We start from the raw sequence: 23,593 nt of genomic DNA, 5'->3' as shown, positions 1-23,593 counted from the left end.
GCCAAGTATCAGTGACTGTATACAAACCTATTGTGCAACCACACTTTGAATACTGTGTACTTTTCATCACTCCATTTCAAAAAGCTTACGGTAGGGTTGTAAAATATGCATTAATTGGCAAATGAAATAAGAGGATTGAAGCAACATAGGAAGGAAAGTTTCATTTGGAGCTTTTTAGCTTAGCAAAAAGGGCATGGGGTGGGTGGAATTAACATGTATAGAGATAATAAATGGTGTGCACTAAGTGGATAGGGTGTTTTCTTTTTCATAATATCAGAATCCAGTGTCATCCACTGAAGGTGGATTTTGAAAGGGTTTAAGTTAAATGCTTCTGCAACACACAAATCATGAACGAGGTCTGGAAAAGCCATATGTAATTGCATGCCAATGTGTGGAAGATTGCACTAGGGTTTCAGAGTTTTTGCATTGGTACTGTGTCACATTGAAGCATAAAGGAGTTTGACATGTAGATGTGAGGCACCTTGGAAACAAAATCCTACCTCTCCCAATCATTTTCACAAAGCATAGCAAAAATTGTACTATGGCAGTGTTTGACATATCCATTCTAGTTAAATGCACTTAAAGAGGATGGTTGATGTTTAAACCAGCAATTCAGAATTCCAATTCTCCCACAGAAAATGTGTGCTTAGATGTCCTCCGTATCCCATGATAAGCACACCTATGGATTTCCACTATGGAAAATTTTCAGTCACTTCATTTAAGCACATTCCTGAGGCAACTATATTTTTTGTCAATACTTCATGACCACAGCAAAATGTACCACTTGCATTTTTTTAAAAAAGTTTCAGTGGCAAGAGCTGTACATTCACTATGAGAAAGGGGCCACATGCTGTATACTGATAAGAGCCATAAAGCTTAAATGAATTTCAAGTACATGCTTTTACCTATTACAATGAAGACTGCATATTATAATGAAGGGTTCTATATAAACTGAAGTAAAGAAAAGCCCAACAAGTCTGCACAAGACAAACACAGAAGGACTAAATAAATTACATTATTAAAAATCTTTATTTAGGTTTGGTCAGTACAGTTAAGATAATATTGGAGTCACAGAGCAATATGCATTAACAGGATACAACAGTTCTTAAACCGAGTAACTATGCACACAAAATTCTTAAACATTCGGTCACCTAAAGAGAACGCACAGATGCATGGTGGCAAAACTGGAACACAGACTACTACAGGACTCCTTCACCAAGTTCATTTTAGTTATAAAACTACTGTACTGGGCAAACTTGGCAGTCATTACCTCACAACTATTATGACAATTTGAGTGTTATAACAGTATGAGTAAAGAATGCCCTTACGCAGCACAAGTTCTAGATATACACAGATTTGTACAGACATCATTGTGTTATACCTGGAAATAAAACTCGTTTCAACTTCACATTAACTCAAAAATATCTTGAGCCTACACAAACATCCTTTTAGCAACATTCAATGTAATTGTTAAAATTTCAGAAGTGGCAGAGGTATCGAAGCAAAAAACCCACAAAGGCAGAATTGTGACATATATGCACTAATCTGAACAGTTCTGGACAGTTTCTTCTCCCAATTTAAACGACACTATATAAAAATGTTGCAGAAAAAAGGTTACAAAACTGAACCCTGTACATTGACATTTGAGTCCAAACCATTCTGAACATGACGAGACCCCGCAGTTCTGTTACCTTTCACACTGACTGTTTTCTCCTCTTGAGAATCGTGATTGGAGTCTGTGTCATTTGAATGGTGAGTTAGAGAATTCTCACTACCAGTGGGAGAGTCTACACTTTCGTACCCAGTACTGAGTTGATTTATATAGCTACCAGATCCTCTGCCAGTTCTATCTTCAGAATGGTTGGAAAGCTTATTACCATTGCTTGGTGAGGGTGGAAAGTCATCCTCTGTTCCACTGCCCTCTCTATAAAAACCAGGCCCAGCTGTCCTCTGATGAGACGAGCTGCCATTGCTTGGTCCATTTGCCATACGACTGCAGTCTTTGCTCATGGCTTCTCCCTGGTCTGCAGTTTCTGAAGTTGGAGTCCGGCTGCTACCTGGGGCTGAGGTTTGTGACTGCTGCTGCTGCTGATACTGAACCAACTGCTGGCGAGTCTCTTTCAGTTGTTGCTGCAGGACTAGAATGGTACTCTGCATACCTTCTACTTCCTCATCAAGTTGGATGATGAAATCATTCAGTTCTACATGAAGAAAAACACATTTGGAGCATACACTTAAAATAGCTCATTTATGTATCTTAAAACTGTCTCAAGCCACCTCAACTTAGTTAATAAAATATTCATATGTTGATGGCTTTGTGTACATATTTTTCCTAATCTATATAGCCAATACAGAGCTCCAAAAAAATAACTTCCACATCCATGCTAGGACAGCACAACCCAATGGGTAGCACACACTCATGGGCATATACAAAGAAAAAGAACTAGAGAAAAATACAGAGCAGAAGACATTTCATAGAATGTTTGTTTTAATCTCAATATGCCTACCAAAATGATTATAAACGAAGCAGCAAGTTCCTGCAAATCCAAATGCAAAGAATTTTGCACTAGGGCCCAAATGCATTATCAGGCAAAGATTCAAGGGGGAAAAACTATTGATTTGTTAAGATATCTGCAAAAGCTCCAAGGTTAAGGGATGGCAATCCCAACCTGCATGGTTACATGCGTCTTCCTTATAACTTCTGGGCATTTTGCCTTAAAACATTTACTCTTAGCATACATCACCACATTTATACATATTAATTTGCATGATCTTCTATGCTATCTTTGGAAGTGGGGAAAACTGGGGTTCCATGGCAAATAATGTTCTGTTTTTGCACCAGTAATGTTTCTGTACCATGATCCCTCATATAAAAACCTATGTAGTATATAATCACTAACTGTACATTTAAAAAACTTCACTCACAGTGTTCATACCATAGCTGTCAACTTTTCCCTTTTATAAAAGGCAATTCCCTTATTCCGAATAGGATTCCTCGCAAGAAAAGGGAAAAGTTGACAGCTATGGTTCATACATATTTGGCAATATGAATAAATGTAATATCAATATTCTCTTTGGAAGTTTCTGCTCATCACCAGCCTGATAGAATGATACTAACAAGTATGCCAACACAGGCAAACATTAGCAATAACAACTTCATTCCACAAACATACAATCGTGATTTTTTCGGTATTTTCTACTATTAGAAAATTTCAATACCCAGTCAAGTGCAATTTAATTTCTCTAGTGGCTACAATCCTACAACTTGCCCCCAAAACTATTTCCAATGAAGGGTTAAATCCGTGTAATCCCTACAGCAAAAGTTTCCGCTAGTTGTGATACAAAGTGCTAGCATTATACCAAAGCACCCCCATGTCTCTAACTCAATACATCTATCTACAACTGAAGGTAAAATTCGTAACAATAAATGAGATACTAATTTTAACTTTGTATGAACTTCTTCTGGAAATGTGCTGGTCAGAACTGGGCCAAAGCAAAATTTACAAAGCAAACTCTGTGATCCTGATAACTACTTTAGGTACCCATGTGCCTGTCTGCCACCCAAAGGGGCTTGGGTTGCTTTACTATGAAAAGCAGACCACCATGTTTTATCACATAATGCTGTTGTACTTTCCTCAATTTCAAATTAGTCTTCTGCTGTGCAGCAAAGAAGGCTTCTGTTTTAGAATAAAGTCCACAGCACCCTAGGAGGGCAAAGTATCAAACACACACATATGCAAGTAGTCACACATTACTATTTCCTAGTGGAATTCCTTCATATTCTAGTCAATCTGTTATTTCACATGTCACACTACATTTACCTTCATGAAAAACTAGCTTGATGTTTAATTTTTTGTGCTTCCATGGAATTTGATTAAATGAGCTTGAAATTATCCCTTTATTCATAATGTTTAAACATGCTCCACAGTGGAAACATAATACCCACATCATAACATTAACTGGTGAAGCCTACAGATAAAAGGCATTTTTTCTATTTTCTTTATAAAAAAACCCTTACCATCCTGACTGCTTTTAAGCTCCTCACTATATTTCTTCTGTAAAGCCAACTCTGCCTCAAGTTGTGCAATACGTCCTTGGGACAGCTGCCTTCCAAGCTCTTGATTCTCCTGGATAAGCATTCGACACTTCGCCATTAACTTTTTGCCTGTTTGGCTGTAAAGGAAAGAGCCATCTATCACAAAATGAAGACAATATTCTCTCATCTCCCTTTTTAAAAGTAGTTACTGAAGTGGTATTCCTGTATGTGTCACGCTACAGTATCTTACTGCCAGTTGTCATTGTACAAAGTCTCCCTATAGATACCAGAGGCTGATCCATCATCGTCTGCTGATCTTCTGGCCCTGTTCCGAGAAACTGAAAGGCAAGTTCTACAGTTGAACAATTTAAATGATCAAATGACTTTTGTTGTTCTTATACTCCAACTACAGCATGAAGCAATTTTCAAAAGAAAATGAACTTAGTTGTGCCTCTAAGGAAGGGGAGGTGGGAGAAGTAAAGCAGTGTTGGACATAATGGGTTGCATCCAACTAAGTCCTAATCAGAGTAGACCCACTGAAATTAAAGGGTTTAAGTTAATCATGGCCATTAATTTCAATGGGTCTACTTTGAGCAGGACTAGCACTGGCTAGAACCCAGTATAGTCAATGATCTGGCTTGCAAGCAATGAACAATCTCATTTTACCAATATACTGGAGGCTCTAGTCACGACTATATGCAAAATTGCATGACTCTAACATTATGTTGCATACTAATGCTTTACAAAAGGCAAACTTGCCATACCAAGAACGCAAATGAGCAGAAAAGAATCCAAAACCTTAGGAAAAAATGAAACAACCGCAGAGTACCAATAAAGGGGGGAGAGGTTTTAGTCATCCTTAGAGATCGAGTAAAATCAATGGGACTTAATAATACCCAACCTGTCCCATTTAAATGGGCTTGGATCCAATCCAAAGGACTGAGATATGATTCAGAAGGGGCTCATTGTGCTAGGTATGCTGCTCCTGTGATGAGCAATGCAACACATTGCAATGCAGTCTTACCATTTCTGGTAAGGCATCGTAGTGTGTAGGCTACTCTGCCAGAGCAGCACCATAGCCACGAGTCCACAGAGCTGTGGCCACTATGTGTAAGTGATCTGCAGGAGTTAAGCAGCACACTGCAGGGTGTTTAGCAAAATAAGTTACAATATACTTTCCACAAACAGAAGCAGCTAGATCATGCCACTGTCTTACATATTTTAGCATATAACTGATTAATGTGCATGATCTAATTTATAGAACTGTGACAGCTAGTTGCTTTCTTTCTGTGTGACTTCACACAAAAATTCACAAATAATATGCTATATATACACTTTTGTTTACATGTCCAGGATTTATGCAATCTTGTTTCAGTTCAGGAAAACCACTCAACATATACTAAAAGGCATTTCCATGTTTTGTCGAACTAAAACATGCAGCTCTATTTTACATGAAACACTGCAGTTTCAGACATCATGTGATAGCATATAGCAAAAGGATACACTGCTCAATGATATGAAGATGCTTTGCATGCAGAAGAGCCCATTCTGATAGAAGGGCTGGGGGGAAACTTCTACCTAAGATATTATAGACCTTAGTAATGCAAGGAAGATTCCAAAACTAAAGGAAACAAATACAGCTTCAAAATTTATATGAAACAAAATCATGGGGGCTTAAAAATTGCAGTTAATAGTTTCATGAACAAGGTAAGTTATGAAAATGTGACATATGATGCAAGAACAGTATTAGAACAAAATTTAGAACCTGACTGTGTCTGCACAATTTATTATCCTTTTAAAATATGTTGTTCTCCATAAAGGTTCCTGTCACTTACATTACCTATTTTTCTCTGGCTGGGACACATATTCTTGAAGCTTACCTATATGGATCTACTATAATCCCAGCAAGTTTACGTTAACATTTCATTTTCCTTAATATGTATTCCTTGCAAATCTGTATGCACCTACCCAAAAACTTTAAGCAGATATGTAACTGTTTCACCACCCAATTCTCAGTTTTTTTGCCTGTTCATACCGCAATCGTGGCTAAATAAAAGTTCAACGTTTGCAAGTGTTCTCTGCTATAATTCAAGACATAGAAGGGTACTTCACACAAGGCATTTTCCTACATAAACCTGTTCCACATAGGAAAACTAACCTTACAGCATAATGTGACATGTGCATGTGTTCTGAATACATGGAACCCACTGCTAATCACGCACGCTAAGTGTGCATGTGCTGAAGTGCATATCAGTATGCATCACATGTTATGGCATATACCTATTTTTTCTACATGGAAACAATGATCAATACAGAAAACAATTTGCATGAAGTGACCCTTGGTTATCACACAAAGCTGATGGCCAGGATCCAAAGAGCTGCTTTAAGTATACAAGAGGGGATTGAACAGGTCCTGATTTTTTAAAATTTTCTTTAATAACAGCCCTCATTAATTTCTGAAACTCTTCTCAGTTTCAAAATCATCCCTTGCATTATATGAGGCTTTAGTTCAAGAAAAAAAAGTCAAAACCCTCAAACTCTTTGAAGGATGGTTCTTTGGATCTTGGCCTGTGCCTTCAAGAATTTCAGCCATTTCAGAATATCCATGATGCATTCTTCATGTCCACCTCCAGCACAACATAATCTCTTTAAGAACCTACATAGGAATTTAAGTTGTTGCTTATGTTTTCATGTACACCAAACTACTGTCTCATATAAAAAATCAAGAAACTATTTCTGTCAAGAAAGAGATTATAAATGGGTGAGAATGGCAACAACAGTAACAAGCTAACAGAATTGCAGGATGCTGCTGCAGTGAAAACTACCACCTATTTAACAAATCAAATATTCTGGTAAAGTTTTAATTTTTAAGCATTTTCCTGTTAACTAGGAAGCCTCAATGATGCCACCCCCATAATTAGCATCACTATTGGATACTATGTGTGGTATCAGTGACAGTTAAAATATAGTATTCAGTGATTTCCCCTACTGTATCTGGAATCCTATGAACAAGGACAATGCAATACAATACTTAAAACACTGTTGAAACAGTCAGCTCTTGAGCACAGACAATGATCCACAAAAAGTGATGTGCAAATACAAGAACTGTTCCTTTGACCCTTCAGAACCACATTAATATGTAGAAGAGTGAACTAGTACTTTCAAGTATCAAGTCAAAAAGAAATTTTGGCAAAACATATGGAAGACAAATGATGAAAATATTTCTTGAAAGGGATAAATTAAGATCCCACCCCTTAGACCTTTAAAATGTGTAGCAAAGTCAATTGTAAGGCATATCAAATAAAACTTAAATGTTTAAAGGGACGTGGTTTCACAGTAAGTGGAAATATGTATATATCAAAGACCTGTTCAAGACTAAGATACTCATTTTTCTAAAAATCAAGCAAAAATTAGTTTTTCCAGATGTCTATTTGAAATGAAAACGAAGTAAGTTCATACTTAGGTTCATGTCACCTTAAGAACCCAAAAACATTTGAAGTCACCATCCTCTATCCAAACATGAATTGATTAAGCTGAAGTTCACAAATAATCTGTATGGCATCCCACAATTAAAACATACCTATGAGAAATGATTTTTGATTATACATTTAACAAGTTTTACAAAGTCAGTTGCAACATATTAAGACAGTTTTTGCTGTTTTCTCTGTTGGTCTTACCTCTGTTTTGATGCTAGACCTTTAAAAGATTTTCCATAGCATCACCCCAAGATGTCTGAAAGATGCAATTTGTTTTTGCTTCAAGGTTTTCTTTCGATGTAGACTCAATAATGGACAAAGGTTCATATACTACATTTCATATGCTGCAATAATTATCTAAAGCAGAGCTAAAAAGTACTTCTTAGAAGTATCTTTCATTTAACTCAACCAATACAGCATTGGGAATGCTGGAAGTGGAACATTAAAATATTTGTTCTTATATTTTACCTACTATGAAACAGTCCTTAATTTTCTTTCCGTTATTATATATTGACTATTATGGTTCAAATATATTCGGCAGTCTTTCCACTGTGACCTCAAGAATGCACACTAAACTGTCCCAGACTACCATTCCTGGAAATCACTTGGGACATGACGAGGCATCAAAAAGTATCAACTCTTCTGAACTGATGCCAACCAGTGGGATGCATGCAATTTGCTTCAACATCATCTCTCTTCCAGAGAACAGGACAAAATCAAGTAGCAGCCTGTTCTACATATTTATATTCATACTACATGAAAGCTTCCCATACAGTAGTACGAACACTAGTGTCCCCTGAACTATGCAGTACAACTATTTCAAGGCACATTTTATAGAAGGCTGCAGTACAAAAACTAGTTATACAGTGGAATGCAAATGCCCCAAACAAACTCTGAAAGTAACTACTACTGCAGCACCTTGTATAGCCTGCACATAGGGTCTCAGGATAAAAATTATGAATGGCACTTCTGCATGGATAAGGGCAGTAAAAGAATCACAACTAGTTTGGGGTTAGATATACTAGCTGAGATCCAGGACGTACACAACTGCTTCAACAAGGTTAGGAAGATGTAATTAAATTGCAACTATACGTACAGTACTAGATTTAGGAGTTCACATATTGCCAGCCATCCACAGAACAATTTGTTATTCAAAGCCATGAAAAGGTTCACTGAAGTCCTATGGAACCCAAATGCTAGGAAAAATCAACACTGACTGTGTGCGTGTTCTCACAGCTATTCAAAGCCGATTACCAAATGTGATTTAAACAAAATTCACCTCATTGAGTTTTGACCCAGCAGTTCAGTGAACAAGGAGGAAGTCCACAGTCTTATTGGCAAAACTGACTTAATCAGTCTCTAAGTCACTAGGTTTAGGGTTAAGAGCGAAGCATATTCCATTTTAATGTTTTACTCGAATTTGACATGATCAATTCATGATTTAAAATCTCTAGGTTCTCCAAACTGTCTGTAGACATAGTGTGCCACAGACTTTAGACTTCTGCTTCTCCCTCTATTTTCTTCAAACAGAACCACTTCGCAAATGTCTACATGTTCTAGAAAGGGCACTTTTCTGAGGTGGCCACTTCTTCAGAATAGTCCGACGCTGTCAGGCCTCTGAAGCAAAAGGGGGGAAAAGCTGAAACACAAGGTTCATCTGATAAGTTTTACATTAAGCATTACAAGCTGGACAGTATAAGAATGTGGCTTTTGGCTCAAAACGTCTGAGTCTTGGTGTGGAAACGAGTACGTGGTTGTCCCACCAAAGCATTCTCTGTCAGGGAAGTCTTGACTGGGGAGTATGTTTTGTTTACCTATCAGGTGTAAATTTCCAGGCACTCAGTTCATTTTGGGCTTGTTCCAGTTTGTCTTTAGTCTGTTCCAGTTCAGCTTTCATTTTTAGGAAAAACAAGTTGATGGCTGGGTCCACCATTGTTGATCTCAGTTGAGCAACACTTGGCTGCTGGACTTGCTTGAGGTACTGGATCTGAGTCTGCATAAAAGGAGGCAAAATGATTACATTGGCATTTATAAGCTTTCATGAGCCAACTTAACCCATTTCAGTCTGATACCCCCATACAATAAGGATCTCATAATTTAACATTTTCTTGAATACAACTGAACACCGAAACTGACAGGAATGCACAGAATTTGGATGCTTAGAATGGATGCAAAGAACAGGGCAATTTTGTGTTTGTTCCACCAGCATACTGGGTTCCTAGGATTTTTTTTTTTTTACCACCACTGTATCAACCTCCAGGAACTACTCCCAAAATTTAACCCATAGCACCTTCAGATCATCCACCGCAATCAAGCAGTATACACATTTTATAAAATAAATGAATCTACATATGCCTTTTATTTGTAATTTTACACTTTAAGCTCCTCTGCCAGAGCTATAAGTTGTTCTCAACTCAATTTTAAGTTGTACTAGTAGTAACTAGTAGGCTTACATCAAGTTCTCTCTTTAACATTGGCAGTAGTTTTCATCTTTGCATGCACTTCTGTAAAAAGGCAGGTAACATCAAAGAGACATTTGACTGGCCAATAAATATGTGGCTTTAATCCTTTTGGGGGGGTTGAATTTTTAAAACCATTCCCCCCCCCATCTTAGAGGAAATATGAACTTGCAGGACATATCTCTTCAAAATTCATTGTTATTTGAATGAATACTACATTAGAGAAAATTCTACTTAACACATTTTCTTCTGCCAATATTTATTACTCAATGAACACTGGTACTGTGATATCAGTTGGGAAGTTCTAAATCAGAGTAACTTTTGTCTTCTTCTAGAATCCCCATCTCAAAGTGCTTTAAAGGAGCTACATCAGTGCTAAGAACTACATAGCTTGGCAAAAAGTATGAAATACAGCTTGCAGAAAAGATGGCCAAAGCAACTGCTAGCCAATCTCTGATCTGAAAATATTTATGCAGTAAACTGCACAAAAAATAATGAACATAAATGTATCAACTCCCAAGCTATGGACTGATAAGTTTGAGATTCTGCAGCATAAATATGCATATAGCTAGAAATACCTCCCTAACCAGTGATATTTCCCTAAGCCAACCAATATCCTAGTCTTGTCTGCTAGAACTATTCACAAACTGGGAAGCCAAGCTATGCTTCTACATTTATACAGGTACAACTAAATTAAGTGAATTAAGTAAAATGACAAATGACTTGAAGGAAGTCATTCACAAGGAAAAATGCTGTTCCTCTTACTGTAGGTACAGAAGACAATAGTGAATACTGGGCCTGCTTCCTAAAATATCTTTGGGACTCCATTAACTCATTTTGGAAGTAGAGAGGACATATATAGATCAGAACAGCTGGGTCATCTTCGCCATACACCACCACAATTTGGCTACACAGAAGTTGTTTCAGCTACCCTATGCATCACAGCAGAATTAAATGTGCACAGCATTTTATTGTTGTTATTTTAAAAGTAGCTATGTTTTGCTTAGGTCTGCTATTGATCTAGGGTAGTTCTCAGTCACTTATAAAGATGAAGGCATCATGATTCATTAAAGTTTTCATTCTGCCAGGAATGTGGCCTTTTGACCAAAAAGACTCTGAAAAAACCACTCATGCAACAGGATAGTTGAAGCAAACACCACAGGATGTTAATAGTATTCCACATACAGGATGTTAAGCTAAAAATAAATATATCAACACAGACACCTTCATCTGCAACAAGTTGAAAAGCTTCACTTACAGTACACTCTTGCATCTCTTGTTCCTTAGTTGCCAGCCGCATCACTAGGATATTTTCTCTTCGAGCAGATTCTTGCTGTTGCTGCTTCAGCTTTTCTTCTGACTCTCTCAATCCAGTTACATCATTAGCTATTGTTGAATTGCAAAGCAAACAGCAAAGTTTTAGTGGGAGCCTATAAAGACCTTAAACCAAATTTTTGTCTAAGCAAAACAACTTGACCATCAAATTTGTTTGCTTCTGCTCCCCCATTGAATCAACTAAACCCACATACAAGAATTTAACGGGGAAAGGAATAGCTCCTCTACAGCAAGCAAAGCTGCACAAACACAGCAAAGATCAATTAGGAGATTCCTACCCTTTTTCTACCTTCCTTTTTCCTGTCAGCTGTCAACAAGAGGTAGGACCAGTAGTCTATAATAAGGGAACTCCCCCTCCCTTTCCTCTTCCCCTAATTCCTCCTCAAATTTGCTTCAGAGGGTTGCTGAAACTCCCTGAACAGATTTTGTGAGTGTATGAGGAGAGAAAGGGGAGGGTAAGTTCCAAAGCACAGCCAGAAGTCCCTTCACTAATGAAACTACTTCACGGAATGCCACCCTTCATTTCTATTTCTGGGGGCTACTTGTGAGAAGCAATGATTTATTTTTTAGGTGCCCAAGTTAGCCTACTCCTGCAACAAAATATTGTGCCATCTTAAAAAAATAACTCTCTCTCTCTATATATATAGGCAAAAGCTTTTATAGAGTTAAATTCATGAGACACCAACATAGCATGTTTTAACTATTAACCAAGGATATTAAGTTCATAGATTACATAACCTCCATAACAACTAGAAAGCTGAAAAGCAGTTGCCATGTTTAAAGGACTTAGAGGCACTTAAAGGGGATTAGACCATTACTGTGATTGCAGTGTCCCACAAAGAAAATTCATGCTGCGGATCTATTAACATCCACAGATGACAGAGACAGCACATTGAGGATAACAGAACTATAGTCTGATATTTAGCTTTGTCCTAAAACTGGTAAAAACTTTCTGCTGCCAGTACAAACACACCAATAATAACGGCTTGCAGTTTCCCAAGACCCCAACTGGGAGAAAAGAACTGAACTTTTCTACAAACTGCATTTTGTTTGAGATCAGTTAACAGGTTTATGTTAATTAAACTCATACTTGAGATAGCGCTCTCTTGGGTGTGTTTAGAAAAAAGCTTGCTTGTCACTCTAGAGGTATCGCATGGTAACCTGTACAACTATCCTTTGGTGCCTAATTGTTGTTCCCAGTATTAATCCCTAGGTGGACATGTAAAGGCAAGCTTCTCTTTCCAGAGGGACAATTTTGAGATTCAAATAGCTTAAAATAACCTGAACTCAAATCCCAAGGATACAGAGGAGTTCAACAACACTTAAATACCACTTTACACTGATGTTTTCTGACTGAATGGGTTTGTGTTAACAAATGAAACAAATCTGATTGCAAAGTAAAGATTAAAAAAAACCTATTGAGTAATTTTATCTGTATTTGTATAATGGGCTTAAGCAGGTACTGACAAAGAAACTGTGGCTCGCCAAGATTTTGTTGGACCCCAGTTCTCCTCAGCCTCAGGCAGCAGAACCAACAACCCTATGACGGGAAGCATACGACCATATCTGGAGTGGCACAGGTTTCCCATACCTGACATTACAGCAAGAACCCATTGTTTTGGCTTAAAGAATTCCACAAATGATCAGAAGGTGCATATACACAAAATATGATACACTGTATCGTTCATTCTATATTAATGCTTTTCAAGAACAGCATACCCCAACCTTGTGCCCTCCATGTTTTAAACTACTCCACCGCAACCAGCAGTCAATAACCAGGAATGATAGGATTGGAAGCCAAAAATATATGGACAGCACCAGCTGGGGAAGGCTGGTCTAAAACCATAGTTCTCAAACTGGTCTTTAGCTGTGACTGCAGAGGAGACCACAAAACATACATGATGGCTACAGGCAAGGTCACTGCACTGTGATTTTATGATAGCATTTCAGAAATCCTGCTTAAGCCTCCTGAAACAAAAGTAAGTATTTAATTATCAGATGCACCCACAGCACTTACAACAGTATCAGTTTGAGCAAGGGTTTCCATTTACTGCAGTTAACCAAACTACTGCAGACAGTAAGTGCCGGCTTAACGAAGATACCCAATGGGAAACCCAACACCAGTCCCACTCATAGATCTGCTGAATTCATTTAACTTTAGTTGAGGCACTTCTAACACACCAACAACTTCTGAAAAGACCACCAAAAACCTTTAACATTAATTTGAGCCAGCCACTTTCTCACCTCCTCCTATGGGTTACCTGGAATACTTTTGTACAAAAGGGATGGCAGGATAGGAGGATAGATTAGGAAGCTTACACCAGCTGCTGCTAGTTATGTGTATATTTTATTTACGTCTGGGTTTTGTTTCTTTGTTGGGTTTTTTTTAAAAACATAAACCACATTTAAGCTTAGTAAACACGGTTTACCAATGACTTAAAATGTGGCCTGTGACACACCAATTTGAACAATGTACATCAGAGATCGGTTACTAAAGCCTGAGTGACTGAACTGGTAATGCCATTAATATGTCTGAACTCTAGACAGATAAAAGTGAACCTTTGAAGGGAACTACAGTTCTAAATGGTTTGTGGATCAGCCTGACCAAGCTTAAAGGGCTGTTCAGATACTTTTTCTGAGCTGTACAGAAAATCCAACTGCTGCCTCTTAAAACAACTATTTTCTTTATTATCATTTCTATTTTGCAATTGAGTTTCCACTTACAGTTAAGGTCTGTATATTTGCCCTCCAGAGCTTGCACATATGCTTCATACTGCTTCCACCTAATGAGGAAGGAAAATGGTTTTTGAATCTTAAATGATTAAATTATGGCATGCTTGGTGCAAAGTGGGAGTACAGACAAGATCACACTTAAACACACAATAGGGTATTCATTAAATATTTTAAGCTCTTTCCAACCAAAAACAATGAGCTATAGACAATCTCACATCTAGCACCACCCTAAGCACCTTTCCATCCTTCATTTCTGCAGTTTTAAAACAAGTTTCTAGCCTCATATATGAAAGACATGGAGAGTTTATTTCTGTAACAAACCCAAGACTGCCAAGGTGCAGGCTCTTGGTCATACTCTTACATTCTTTCCTCTGGAATTCTCTATACAGTCTGAAAGTATATCGAATGACCTTTTTCCTTTTTGCATTCTAAGTGCAGAATTTCCAGCTACTTGCCTTTGGATAAACAATGTACTTTTTCTCCACAGCCAGTAGGAAAAGGTTTAGTGTTAATCTTTCTACCTCATTAAACTTAAAATTGCTTTTTAGTTCCCTGTTACCATAAAAATGGAAGTTATTCAAAATGAAGCAGTTAAGAGATGCATAGTTTTTAAGTATAAGGTAGCCTATCACTTTACCTTAAGATCAACTCCTCTCTAGGTAGAACCTTGAAGTCTGTATCACTGAGGCGAACCTGCAGAACAAAAATAATCAAGTTCAACTATTTCTTCATGCGATATTGAAAAATAAATACAAATGCTACAGCTTTCAAGCTTACCTTCTTCGGAAGTGGTTCTTCATTAGTCATTGTGAATTCTGCATAAAAGAAACAAGCACTATCATTATTTGGTCCTCTTACTACCATAGCCAGCATTTTTATGCCATCTGAAAATAATGATGCACTCCAACTGAAATGAGTCCACTGAACACAGCATTATGTACTTTCCAGAATTATGAAGAATTGGGCTCTAAGTATTAGATCCAGACTACCCCTGGGCAGACCACCACCCAAGAGATTCTCCCATTGGAGGAGGTGGGGAGCCAACTTCTCCAGTCCCTCCTGAAAAACTGGGTCAGAGGGTCCTTGGGAGATGGTGATGGCAGCTACAGGAATTCCTCTGCTGAAACTGTCTCCTCCTGCTTTTTCCAGCAAGAGTCTCTGCTGGATCTTGGGTTCTTTCTGTCCATGAAAGCAAATATATGGATCCAACCTACTATGTTGAGTGTAACTGTAACTACAGCTAGCAGAAAGCTCATTTCACAGCACAGAAAGGGTTTACATGCAAGTTACTGGTTTAAACATTTTTACAGCAGTACTAGGTACGTATCTGCTTATACATATCTGCTGCAAAGTTTGAGAAAATGATCTGAATTAAATCCTACTGAAATCCATGACTTTTTAATTTTTTAAAACGTGTACTCTACCTTATGACCCTGCTGGGTTTCTGAGTTTTGTCCAATTAACAAAACTATTATTTTGTATTCAAATACTTTTTCTGACATTTATAAGCTTTCCATATCTAATGCATGTTACTATGTCTCTATTGCCCAAAATCTTTGGAAATAATACTGATACCAATTATCTAGTCATCAGTTATTGTCTCATATCTTCACTGACACCCTGTTTCCAGCTATACCATGTCCTTGTTCCAAAGTTTTTCTGGCAAGACCTTTCCAGGAAAAGGCATGCAAAGGTATGGGAATTCAAATAAATGTAGGTACAAAAGCTTTAGCTAAATATTGGTTCATCACTTTTGAATTTATTCCTGCAATTAACTGGCACTATGCGTACCTCGGAGACAGTCAGGGAACCACTATGTTGTGCTGAATTTAAAATCTGAACTTCTTACTTGATGCTTAGCTTATTTTTTTAGTTGTTTTGTTAATAGTGTTTCATAGATGGTAATTATTTTACTGATGATTTGTAACTGTTTCATTGATTTGTTAAGTATTCTATAAGATTTATTCTGTATTTGTAATGTTCTATTATGTTATTTTTATGTATTGTTCGTATGCTGCTTTGGGATTCATTTGAATGAAAAGCAGCATAGAAATATAATCAATCAATATTTTGCAACTTTATTTGGGAATTATTCAATCATGAATGAGTCTTGCAACACCCAGATTAAAATGTTGATAATCCATATAGGATAAAATATTTTCCTTAAATTATTAGCAAAGAGCAGGTACTTCTAAAAGCAATCAATATGTTTTAAAATCCCCAAGTCTCCCTCAGCTAGACTCATCACAGTATTTATTTTAAAGTCTTAAGGGGCCATATCTCTGGGCAACCTTCTGAGGGCTACATGCCAATGGTGGCCAGGGCCTGAAGCAAAAGTGAGAGAAGGAATAAATATACATTTTGCCTTTGTACACTGGGCTAGCATCTGCACACTCACATACCTCTTGTTCTTTATTCAGGTAAGCAACAGGCATTATCAGACTTCAAGAATACATTCATGACAGTCAAAAACACTTGAGGAGAGTGCAAAGAAGGATACCTGAAGGAGCGTCTCCACCCCCATCGTTCTACCCGGACACTGAGGTCCAGGACCGAGGGCCTTCTGGTGGTTCCCTCACTGCGAGAAGCCAAGTTACAGGGAACCAGGCAGAGGGCCTTCTCGGTAGTGGCGCCTTCCCTGTGGAACACCCTCCCACCAGATGTCAAAGAGAACAACAACTACCAGGCTTTTAGAAGACATTTGAAGGCAGCCCTATTTCGGGAAGCTTTTAATGTTTGATGTATTATAGTATTTTAATATTCTTTTGGAAGCCACCCAGGGTTGGAAGCCCAGCCAGATGGGCGGGGTGTAAATAATAAATTATTATTATTATTATTATTATTATTATTATTATGTGGCCTATGGAGAGCTCTGATGGCCAAATAGAGGCCTAGAGAGCCACATTCATCTCCACACACACACACACACACACACACACGAGTGTCTCTATCCCTTCTACATAGGTAACTCACAAAACCAGTCTTTATTCATGGCTTCATATTATTGTGTAAAACTGATCAATTTAAGAACAAATTGTTGTTTCAGGATTTGTGAACTCAGACTTTGTATTAACACATCTGTGTTCAAGATGGCTATAAAAAGAAGTCATACCTATAACTCATATTAGCCAATGACTTTAGTGAAGTTGTACACCACCCTGTGATCCTCGATAAGTTCCATTTTTTTCTGTTGCAAGTAAGCATCAATCCCTCTTAAGTCATTGTAGTTGCAGTGTTCAGTGCACATACTCCACATTCGGAACATGATCAGATCTGTACTAGATACCCTTCCAAAAGTAACAAACCCCATATTCATACCCAAACAACCTCATGAATGCAAGGACATGTGAGCACAGTGGTGCCCCACAAGACGAATGCCTTGCAAGACGGAAAACTCGCTAGACGAAAGAGTTTTCCGTTTTGGAGGTGCTTCGCAAAACGAATCTCCTATGGGCTTGCTTTGCAAGACGAAAATGTCTTGCGAGTTCCTGCGGGTTTTTTCCCTCCCCCCCCCCTTTCTAAGCCGCTTATCAGCTGATCCGATCAGCAGATAAGCCACTAAAAGCCGCTAATAGCGCTAATCCATCAATGGGCTTGCTTCGCAAGACGAAAAAACCGCTAGACGAAGAGAATCACAGAACGGATTCTTTTCATCTTGCGAGGCACCACTGTATTATTATTTCCCCTGCTTTGCATACATTTTATTAACTATATTTGGTTAAATAACCAAATTAAACTGTTTCAACATCAAAATGTAAGTTAAATATAAAGGTATTTAATTGAAACACGTAAGTATGTCATCTTAACTTTTATGATTCTGTCAAGCCACACATGTAAAATCTTTTGTCAGTTTTCATAGTATTTAAGAAAATAGACAACTGTGCTGTCATGTAACTAGATTTTATTTTCAGTGTATTATGAAGAAACTCTCTCATCCCTGACCCACTTCTGATCTAAGCTAAGCATCCATCTCCAAGCAACAGAGCAATCCAGGCTGAAACAAATATGGTGGCACTTCTGAGGAAAGTGCTTGTCTGTGTAAGTGTTTCATGCACATCCTATTATGTATAAATGAATGCATTTACTTCCAGAGTCAACTCATTCACGTTTTAACTTTGTATACCAGTGAACTGTAGCCTGAGCAACTATAGCCTGTCATTAGTATGGTGCCTCTAAATGTGAATAGATCACTTTGCATGGTGGTTTTTACATGAGTGAACATCAAAAAACAGTTGCATAAGGAAACTCTTTACCCATGGGCAACACATATTTATTGGCTCTCAAATGAAAACCTCACTCTTGGTGAGTTGTGACAGGTATCAAATTTTTGGTTATGACAATCAATCCAGACATTGTAAGCTGCACCTGAAAATTACCTTGGGAAGGGGGCACCCAGTAGACTCCTTAGAATCTGACACATTGTGTAAAAGTCTCTTGTTCTCAAAGGTTATAAATTGGCTTGAACAGAAATATTTCCAGTAGTCAGCCTACAAAGTCTACATTGGAAATGCATTTGAGATGTTACAGCATATACTGTACTTGTTTTGTTCCCCAAAGAGCAACCAAACTCTCAATAAATTGATATCACTGAGCAAGTTTGCACCTTAGTCTTACAATTTGGCAAAGTATACTGCCAAACCCATATTTATTTTCAAACAGACTTTTGATTAGAAAGCAAGTGTAACCTACATTTGCTTGGAAAAGTTAACAAACAGGGTTGTTTTGTTTTTTAAAAATCGAATTATTGACTTTAAATTATTTATAAAATCGCTGTTTTAAGCAGCGGCAGTTCAAACCTGCTTTCTCTCTTGCACCAAGTAGTGATGCCTGCAATCTGAGGAACCCATTACTTTCTAGCGAGCCAAATAGAGCCTAAATAACCCATCCATGTGACTTGCAGTCCAATCCCATCCTTATTTACTTCGAAGCCCCATTTATTACAGTGGCGCGGACTCCAATGCAGAGGAGGAGTGCAGTCTAAAGCTTTATAACCTTTCATAGTCTGCGTGGGGAATGTCTCTCTGTGTGCATCTACATCTACGGCTGGCTTCCGATTCCCCCTCTATCCAAATGGCGCAGAAATAAAAAACCTGTCGCCAAGTCCTTTCAGGTCTTACGGATAAAAGGCCTCCTCGTAATTAAGAAATCATCTAAGGAGTATTTTAGAATCCCAGGGTATCCACGCTCCTGTCTACGAAGGACGATGCCTTTAGGAAGGCCGGTCCATAGTAAACAAGACAGGCGAGCAGAGGATGCCCGTCCCAAACAAGCTATCTGAAAAACGCTGGGGGGGGGGTGTGTGGAGGTTTTTTTGAGGGGGGTGACGACAGCCATGAGGAAATGCCCGTAACGGGTGCCCGTAACGCAGAAAAAGGCGCCGAGTTTAAGGCCCCCCCGCTTGAGTTACGTTAGTCCGGGAAGGCGCTCCCCGCCCCGCCCGTGGGATGGATGCCTCTTCTCGCTCAGGGCCGGCGAGCCTCGGGTCTCTCCGGGAGCCGTAGTAGCGGGGACTGCGGCGGGCGGATGCGGCCCGCGCGCGAGGAAGCGGAGAGAGGCCGCCACTCACCTCCCGCCCGTGGCGGCCCCGAGGCGTCGTCGCCGTCGTCGTCGTCTCCCGGTTGCAGCGGGTGCCTCCACGCCGGGGCTCGTGTCGCATCAATCAAGCGGGCCCAGCAGCACCTCTGCTTGGAGAAGGCCGCCGCCGCCAACACCGCCGTCGCCGCCGCGCCAGCAACACCACGCTCGCTTCCCGCCCCGCTCTTTATTTGCTGCTTCGCTGCGCTACAAAATGGCGCCGGACAGGGAAATGAGAGGAGCCGCCGCCTCGCCCCTTCCTTGCCTCCCGCCTGGTCCTAGCGAGAAGGCAGAGCCGCCCGCAGCGCCGAGCCAACCGCTGCCACTCACCCACGGCTCCTCCCCCTCCCTCGGCCGCGCGCTCCCTCGCGCCGCCTTATTCACACTTACCGGCCCAGCGAGCGAGCAACTGCCCCTGCAGCAGCGCTTTGCCTGGCGCCGGGACTACTTCCATCGCACGGCGCTACTGCCCCCCCCGCCTCCTTCCTTGGTTCGGTCTGCTTTTCTGTTCTCTCTGCGGAAAGAAGCCGCTGTTTGCGCGGAGAAGGGGGGGGGTGGGGTGAGACGTAAGTATTCGGCCAAAGTTAGCGGGGGACGACGACTGAATGCCCCGCTCCAGTCCCGCGTCTCTACGCAGTTGCAAAGCATGATGGGAGGAAGCAGGGTGGTAGTAGCGTCGGCGGAAGGATTCGGAATCGTATCGTCTCTAACCACCTGCAGGAGTGAGGCCGAGCGAGGCGGAAGGAGACTTGATGGTGCTTGATAAAGATAGTTGCATCGGACGCGGTGAAATTCCTACGCAGGGATTTCTTTTGAGTCCACAGGCTTATTTTCGGAAGGAGTGAAAATGGAGCAGTCGAGTCCGTTCCTATGCAGAATTTGGAAATCGGTGGCATTGAAGGGTCGTCTAACCGTGCACGCGATCGGCCTGTAATATTGGGTTAGAGTTACGAAGTGCACGTAACTCCCACTGAAATAAGTGGAATTGCAGAATTATGTTTGCATCCAGGATCTTGACAAGTTGTATCTTTTTAGCTGTACCCATGAGGTTAACTGGAAGGGAACCAGTAAAGTTGATTGGCATTAACTTTAGGACTGACAAATTTACAGTATTCAGAGGATTTGCGATTAATTTATGGAATTCACGGGCACAGGATATAGAATATCTTTTAAAGGGATTCTTCTCAAGTTAGCCACCATAGCTAAACAGTCCATAGCTGTCAACTTTCAAATTTGAAAATAATTGATCAGCAGCCTCAAAAATAAGGGACCAGCAGCCTCACCTGTCCCAGGGACAGTCTACGGGATATCGAACAATCTGGGATAGCAGTGGGAAACGGCACTGGAATAAGGGAATTTCTCGTAAAAAGGGGGAAGGTTGACAGCTATGAAACAGTCTTTGTGGTCAGAGGCAAAACTTGAGTGTTGAAACAAAAACAACAGGTGAAAGTTGTCACTTTTTCTAAAAAAAAACCAAAACATTTTAAACAAAGATAAACCAACTACATATAGAGAATCATCTATGAATACCCTACAGCACTTTGTCAAAGAGTATAACAAACACAAATTAATACATATTAGCCACCATCACTTGAATGGTTGTCCACAGCTAAAAAGTTATTGTATCAGCATCAGTGGTCTGCAGGGTTTATACAAAAGCAGGAAGGGAGGAGAAAAAATAATTAAAATATGTGCTTCATGCAAGCCAAACTCTGCTGTAGGCCATAGGCACCGTTCTGCTATATGCCTCATTCTTTGTATAATCTGCAAAGTCACCCCAGACTGCATAAAAATTACTATATTTCCCCATGCCTCTTGCTATCTTCAATTTTCATGTCAATTTCCCCAATAATGCTACCTGCCAGATCACCCTATACCACCAGTCCTGACAATGGTTGTCCTTGCCACGGTTAACAAATTGGTTCTAAGTTCTTTGTTTCTAATTTGTGGTATGTCCTGTACAGGTTAAGCAGAGCCAGTCCTGGGGTCATGGGTATTGTCTGCCTTGTGATCAAAGATATCTCTGCAAAAAAAATTGGTGGGGATCAAATTGGGATTTAGAAATTGAAGAAGAGGCATAATGCCAAGATTATGCACATTCTTATATTGCAGGGAGTTAGACTAGATAATCCTCAGGGTCCCTTATAAATCTATGATTATAGCAGCTGCTATAAGGGATGTCATCGTGTACTTTTGTTTCAGGTAGCAAAATGTCTTGGTCTAGCCTTGAGTTAGGGTTGGAAGGAAAAGTAAGTATTGCATATAATTCAGTTCCCTCCCAACCTTTCAGTTCTCTCTTATCTATCTCTTTTTTTAAGAACCTTAGCCTCAAAATTTTGAGAAATAAATTGTATTATTCTGGTGACATTTAAAGTGGGACAAATGTAACTTGTGAACAATGGCAATGGGCATTATGCAAAGAAATGTGAGAAGGAATTTATTAAAGTGTTTTATTGTAGTTTCAACCTTTGTAAAACAACAACAACCCTTTCTGTGTTTTCTTAGCAGTGTTGCCTCCAGCACGTTGGCAGGAGTAAAATAAATAAATAAAGTACACTCATCACTAGAGGGCAGATCTGCTATATTATGAACAGAAAAAGAACTCTGGAATTAACTAACTCCACAAACACATTTTTTTAAGGGGAAAAGTGTGCCTGTTCCCTATAGGGCTGGTAGAATTACCAGGGTTTACTTACCAGTAGCAATCCATGTTGTAATTCCGTGGAAATGTCTTGTTTTCCATGTGTAAATATTAGTACGTTGACATGGAAGCCCTCATCTAACACTAATAGTATTTCAAAGTATCTGGAATATACCTATGCATCATTCCTACAGTTTTTAAAATTTCATCATGGGGTTTCCATACTTGTATCTGCTAAGGATGGTGATGCAACAGGAAGAGCATCTTCACGTGTGTCTGTGGTGCTATTATTTAGTTAAACGACAAAGTGTAAACATCATCCTTATTTACTCAGAAGTGACCCTAAATCAATACGTTCAATGAGATTTACTCCCAGGTAAGGTACTTAGCATTGACACCTTAAACTGTTATGGATGATGCTAAGGTCCTCTGGAGATTGTAGCTCTACAGAAATATGAGGGAATTGTGTCTCGGGGGTCCTGGCACTACTCTGGCATTACAACTCCCAGGTTTTATTACAGGGATGAAGGAGGAGAGAATAGTTAAATTTACACTTTAAGCTGTAGGAGTACTCACAGAAACTATTACTTCACTATTCTCTTTTTTTAAAAAAAATCAGAAGGAAGGCTATATGTGGCAGTCGAAGAAAAGTGAAGATTGAAAACAGAGGAGACAAATTGAAATTGCAGAGTTTTGAGAAATTAAAAAACAAAGTGAGAGATTGGCTTCATTATTATCAGATAATGGAGGCATATAATTCGGACAAGAAAATTGGTTTCCAGGTGGAAAAATCAAAACTAGAAACAGAACTGTATGGAACTAGCAGAAATGACTGGCAGAATCCGAGACCAGGGAGAAGAGTCGGTGGAAGAAGATTGGAAGAAATTTAAAGATTACCTACAGAAATATTGTAAAATTAATGAATGTTAGAATGATGTTGGATAGAAATTAAGTGGTTTTCAGCTGTAATGCTTTAAGGGAATATGAAAAAAGGTTTATAAATAGGTAAAAATTTAATGCTATTATTTTTAAGATCAAGATTAGGATAATTAAAGAGGGTAAGGATTTGCTGATCCAACAGATGGAAGTGGAATACAAAAAAGGGAGGTATGAGGAGGTCCGGGAAACAAGCTAAAGGAAAATAAGTAATGGAAAATCTGTGTGATTTTTTAATTATTTTTATTTTGGTTTTTTTGTTATTTTGTTGTTGTTATACTTTAAAAAATCTTAATATCTTATTTAAAAAAATGAAAACAGTATCAAGGTGAGTCATGGTATGAACAACCTTTAACAGAACTAGGGCCAATAAGATGAGCTTGTTCAGAAATTTACTGACAAG

General features: G+C 39.2%; 1 protein-coding gene across 1 annotated transcript; it reads right to left on the bottom strand.

The window, feature by feature from the left end:
- Positions 1 to 1,010: 1,010 nt before the first annotated feature.
- WTAP (WT1 associated protein) lies at positions 1,011 to 19,736 on the bottom strand. The gene is made up of 8 exons (XM_082215307.1): positions 19,606 to 19,736; positions 14,817 to 14,854; positions 14,677 to 14,732; positions 14,031 to 14,089; positions 11,230 to 11,357; positions 9,327 to 9,505; positions 4,019 to 4,173; positions 1,011 to 2,201 (listed from the first exon to the last, which is right to left on the bottom strand). Exons 2-8 carry the CDS (start codon positions 14,844 to 14,846, stop codon positions 1,615 to 1,617), a joined length of 1,194 nt encoding a protein of 397 aa, XP_082071433.1. The 5' UTR covers positions 14,847 to 14,854; positions 19,606 to 19,736; the 3' UTR covers positions 1,011 to 1,614.
- Positions 19,737 to 23,593: the final 3,857 nt, after the last annotated feature.

Source organism: Podarcis vaucheri, assembly GCF_965113315.1.
Source record: "Podarcis vaucheri genome assembly, chromosome: 3".
Taxonomy (NCBI): domain Eukaryota; kingdom Metazoa; phylum Chordata; class Lepidosauria; order Squamata; family Lacertidae; genus Podarcis; species Podarcis vaucheri.
This window is presented reverse-complemented; position numbering and strand designations above follow the sequence as displayed.